This window comes from Sabethes cyaneus, chromosome 1, assembly GCF_943734655.1.
Source record: "Sabethes cyaneus chromosome 1, idSabCyanKW18_F2, whole genome shotgun sequence".
NCBI classification, from domain to species: domain Eukaryota; kingdom Metazoa; phylum Arthropoda; class Insecta; order Diptera; family Culicidae; genus Sabethes; species Sabethes cyaneus.
In genome coordinates this window covers 102,575,703-102,581,085 of record NC_071353.1, presented here as the reverse complement: position 1 = coordinate 102,581,085, position 5,383 = coordinate 102,575,703, and the positions used below count along the sequence as shown (strand labels likewise).

Genomic DNA, 5,383 nt, shown 5'->3' with positions numbered 1-5,383 from the left:
GTAGCTCTTCTCCGTTCCATCCAAGATTCCTAAGAGCAAACCTTACAAATAACTTCTGGATTCTCTCGATGCGTTGAATATGCGTTACATACTGCGGACGCCAAATAACGCTAGCGAAATCCAGTTTGCATCTGATGAGACCTTTGTAGATCGCCAGTATTGCATACGGAACATCGAGGTCACGGACAAACCTCCTTACAAGCGCAAAAAGTTTCAGGCTCTCGTTAATCACGTTGTTGATGTGTCAAACAAAGGAAAGCGACCTATTGAATGTTACCCCAAGGTCACGTACATATTCTACACACGGTATAGAATTATATCGATGAACGTAGTCGAAGATTACAGGGCTAACTTTCCTAGTAAATGTCATCACTGAACAGTACCCAAATCTTTGACGATCTACACTCTGTCCAGGTCAGTTAATGACATCGTGTAATTGAAAACCATTAAATTGCGCTGGCGAGTGAACGTTATGATGTGACACTCCCATCCCTTTAAGAACATGGATGACTGCCTAAAGTTACAGCTTTATTTAGAGCATTTTGGAAGATTCTGTGAAAACTGCGGATTAAAAGTTAATACGAACAAACTTTTAATCCGCAGTTTTCACAGAATCTTCCAAAATGCTCTAAATAAAGCTGTAACTTTAGGCAGTCATCCATGTTCTTAATGGGATGGGAGTGTCAAATCATAACGTTCACTCGCCAACGCAATCCAGTAAGTTAACCTTCTCGGAGCATATCTTATCTGTAATATATACAGTTCGGTTAATAATCAAGTAGAGTGTAGAAGTTGATCTCTAGTCTAGTGGGCATAGATGTCCGAACCCATTGATGATCCAGCTGTCATTTCGATTGCTATTGATATTGTTCGCTCTTCGGTAAGAATTTAGCTGAAAGCTAAATTGGTTCGATATGCTAGAATAAACTCGATCGTCAAAGTGGAAAGTTGACTTTTCCCTTCGTTCCGCTAAAAAAAGTAAGTCCGTGAGTTTTTTGCTAAGTACTTTAAAGTGGCGACGAGCCAAAACGGTTAGCTACGCGTGTGTTTGAATAAGTGCATAAAGTGGCATTTAGTGGTAGCTGAAATTTCGCTACACAGTGTTTTGTACAGGGCGATAATTTGATGCCGTTCGGTAGCGTTTTTGAACGCCGAATTTGGGCAGAATCTAGAGCAAATTATCAACTTTAAATCAGCGCAAGTTTTGCCAGTCGGTTGCAAAGCAACGCTCTCAGCATCGGCAACATAGTTGCATGCTACGGTATAGAGTTGTATAGAGTACACTAACGCAATCTGGGCTTTTCTTTCGCCGATTGCCGGTTCGTTGTGTTTACCTTTTTCAAGGTATAAAAAGTTGGCGATTGACCGGGTTTTTCGCGCTAGAGGCGGGCGGAATACGGTATTACGATTTCGGACGGAGCGTTCAAAGGATCCTGGAGACGGGCTTTGTTGTACCAGCTACACAAAGGCGGCCGTGGCCATTTCGTGTACGACAAGATTCCGGACAAAGGCTGTGACCATTTCGTAGGTCTGAATAGATTGCGGACAAAGGCGGAGGTGACCATTTTTTTTTAGGATCCCGGACAAAGGCGCTATTCTGTGGAGCACACAAAGGCGGAAGTGCCTTTTCAAATCCGGTGGAACGGACAATAGCGAGGAGCTTCACGGTTTTGTTTAACAACTGATTAGACAAGGTACGTTTTTTTTGTCTATTATTTTTAAATTGCCTTTTATATTTATTATAAAAATATATCTTTAGTCGCTTTGATCTGGTGCAGGTATGGCGTTAATGGGGACAATAGACCCATACGTCTTTGGCACGTCTTTTTCGAATTATGTAGAGCGACTAGAGTATTTCTTTTCGTGTAATGACATACCGCAAGATAAAAAGAAAGATATTTTTATGAGTTTCTCGGGAATGCATGTTTTTGAGGAACTCAAATTACTTTATCCCGGTATAGAGCTGAGAAATCTTACCTATGAGGCAATTACAAAAAAACTAAAGGAGCGTTTTGATAAAATTGAATCAGACACGATTTTGAGGCATAAGTTTAGGTCTAGGAAACAAGGTGCAACAGAAACTGGTGAAAATTTTATACTTGCCGTAAAGCTTCTCGCAGAGCAATGCGATTTTGGAGAGTTTCGCGATTCCGCTATTAAGGACCAATTGATATACGGGATTTACGATAAGAAATTGCAAAAAAACATTCTTGAAATTGATAATTTGACGTTGAGAATTGTGGATCAGAAGATTAAGAATAAAGAAATTATAATGTCAAGTACAAGTGCTTTAAATTCGGATTATAATACTGGTGTTAACGCTGTTCGGAATCGTTTAGGAAATCGTGAATCGGATTATAGGCCGCGGAATTCAGTTGATAGAGGTCGTGACAGATTTAGAGGTAGAGATAGGATGAACAATAGCTATCATAGAGGTAATGATAGAAGGCGCTCACGTTCGGGGCGCAGGAATTCCAGTCGTGGAAGATATGCCAACTTTATTTGCAATTTTTGTAATCGGAAGGGTCACATCCAGAAAAATTGCTACCGTTACAAAAATCAGAGGAAGAATTCCGTAAAGTTCATCGCAGAGACGCCTAGTTCTGACAATGTGTACGACTATTTTAAAAAACTGAGGGTCGACTATGACAGCGATGATTCTCCAGGTGATTATCCATGTCTTATGATTAGATCCGTTAATAGGATTGCTGAACCTTGTTTCCTAGAAGCTGACATTGAGGGTAGATTGATAAAAATGGAAATTGATAGTGGTTCATCAGTTTCGGTGATGAGCAAATCTGATTTCCTTAAACATTTGCTAAATGTTCCATTGAAAAATAACAATAGAAAGCTTTTGGTGGTAAATGGATCGACATTGGAGATACTGGGCAGTGCTTTTGTGAGAGTTTCAACCAATAATAGAGAGGCTTTGCTAGAACTTATAATTTTAAACAGTGAACATCGCTTTACTCCACTAATGGGGAGAGACTGGCTGGATGTTTTTTGTGAAGGTTGGAGACAGCATTTTTCGAATATATTTTCAATAAATGCTACTTTTCCAAAGAATCGTTCTGAAATGATAGTAAGCAATATAAAGGACAATTACAAAAGCATTTTTGATAAAAATCTATCTACTCCTATTATTGGTTTTGAGGCTGATTTGGTGTTGCGGGAGGATACACCGATTTTTAAAAAGGCGTATCAAGTCCCTTATCGTTTGAAGGAAAAGGTTGATAATTATTTAATAAAACTTGAGAAGGATAAAATCATTTCTCCCATTAAAACCAGTTTATGGGCCTCGCCGGTGATAGCGGTTATGAAGAAAGATAACACGATTAGACTTGTCATAGACTGCAAGGTGTCTATAAACAAAGTTTTGATTCAAAATACGTACCCATTACCTTTAGCGCAAGATTTATTTGCATCCTTGTCTGATTGTAGTTGTTTTTGTTCCTTGGACTTATCTAATGCTTATACACAACTTAATTTATCGGAGAAATCACGGAAATTTGTCGTTATTAATACATCAAGAGGACTTTTCACTTACAACAGGCTTCCTCAAGGTGCTTCTTCAAGTGCTGCAATTTTTCAGCAAATAATGGACACGGTTTTAAAAGGACTAGGTATGGTCTTTTGCTATTTAGACGACGTGTTGGTTGCTGGAAGAGATTTTGAGGATTGCCATAAAAGGCTTCTATTAGTTTTAGACAGATTGCATGAAACTAATATCAAGGTTAACTTTGATAAATGTAAGTTTTTCGTGAAAGAGTTGCTTTATTTGGGACACGTAATATCAGGGGAGGGCCTCAAGCCAAACCCAGAGAAAGTAGCAACTATTCAGCAAGCTAAGAAACCAGAAAATGTTACCCAATTAAAAGCTTTTCTTGGCCTCATAAACTATTATGGCAAATTTCTTCCTAATTTATCTACAATTTTAAGTCCATTGTATAAGTTATTGCTAAAAGATGTTAAGTATGTGTGGAGTTCTATATGTGACAAAGCCTTTAATGAATGCAAATTACAGCTGCTCAATGCTAGTTTATTAGTTTTGTACGATCCCAAAAAACCAATTATAGTCTGTGCTGATGCTTCATCCTACGGATTAGGAGGAGTGATAGCTCACACTATCGGTGGAGTAGAAAGGCCGATCAGTTTCACCTCTTTTTCGCTGAATACAGCACAAAAAACTTATCCGATCCTGCATTTGGAGGCACTGGCAATAGTATCAACGATAAAGAAGTTCCATAAATACCTGTACGGCCAGAAATTCACGGTATATACTGACCATAAGCCGCTTTTAGGAATTTTTGGTAAATCGGGACGTAGGGTAGAAGTGCCAAACATCGTTATAGCACCAATCATGGTAATACGAGAGGGTTTTTTAATCTTTTAACATGTATGACATGCTATTTCTAAATCAAAAGTACATATTTAAAGAACAACTAACTCTCCTGTGCCGACTTGTTAAATTAGTTTTAGAATTAACTTGCTCTTTTTGTGAAAAAATATAATTTGAAAATTTCGTGTCACTGTGAGACTTGTTTCTTAGCAATTCGCTAAGGTATACGTAATCGTAATTAAGAAATTTTTGATGTATAAACTACATTTTCCGAAAAGAAAACCACATTGGGGAATTAGGCACAACCTTCTTAACATTGTAAATTAATAAAAAGCACGACTTTTATCAAGAATGATTGCTATTCTGTATTATTAAAATTTGTAAAATTTCACAACGGTGCGCCAAACATCGTAGTAGCCGATGCCCTATCATCGTAGCACACGAAAGTGCCATTTCTCATCGCTGTCAGTTTTGGTCATAGCGCGTTGTTTTCCGGGTGTGATCGAAAATTAATTTAATTTTATTAGCTTTTGCTGTTACTAAACTAACAGGTACGTACAAAAATTAGTCGCATATTACTTACACATAATTACAATATTTTATTTATGTTCTACAGAATGGCTACACAGCGAAAGCAAATTTCCCGTAAATATTGCTCCAAAGAAGATTTCACGTTGTACCGAGGCCATCAATACCGGGGCAACGGTTTACGCAAGCTGTAAACAGTTCCGGATTTCAATATTCACTATTGTCTACAGGAGAAGTTGGAGAAAAAATGTAATCCGGACTACAATCTGGCTATCTAAAAAGAAGAGCAGCAAATTGTCGACTGGTTAAAAGATATGCAGTATCTGGGTTTTCCTGTTTCCCGATATGCACTTCTGCTTAAAGTTAGTGAGTACCTGACATCAAATCACACCGTTCCGGAATAGTCAGTCAGGTAAATACACTTGTAAGTAACGAACTTTATTTGGGATTAGCAGCGATCACGAGAGAACACGTTGCAAAATTGCAGTCGTACTTCTGATTAATCAATAGTCTTTC

General features: G+C 38.2%; 1 protein-coding gene across 1 annotated transcript; it reads left to right on the top strand.

Moving 5' to 3' along the window:
* Positions 1-898: 898 nt before the first annotated feature.
* On the top strand, positions 899-5,145 carry LOC128746031 (uncharacterized). The gene is made up of 3 exons (XM_053843084.1): positions 899-1,694; positions 1,760-2,899; positions 5,098-5,145. The coding sequence occupies exons 2-3, from the start codon at positions 1,781-1,783 to the stop codon at positions 5,143-5,145; spliced, it is 1,167 nt and encodes a 388-aa protein (XP_053699059.1). The 5' UTR covers positions 899-1,694; positions 1,760-1,780.
* Positions 5,146-5,383: the final 238 nt, after the last annotated feature.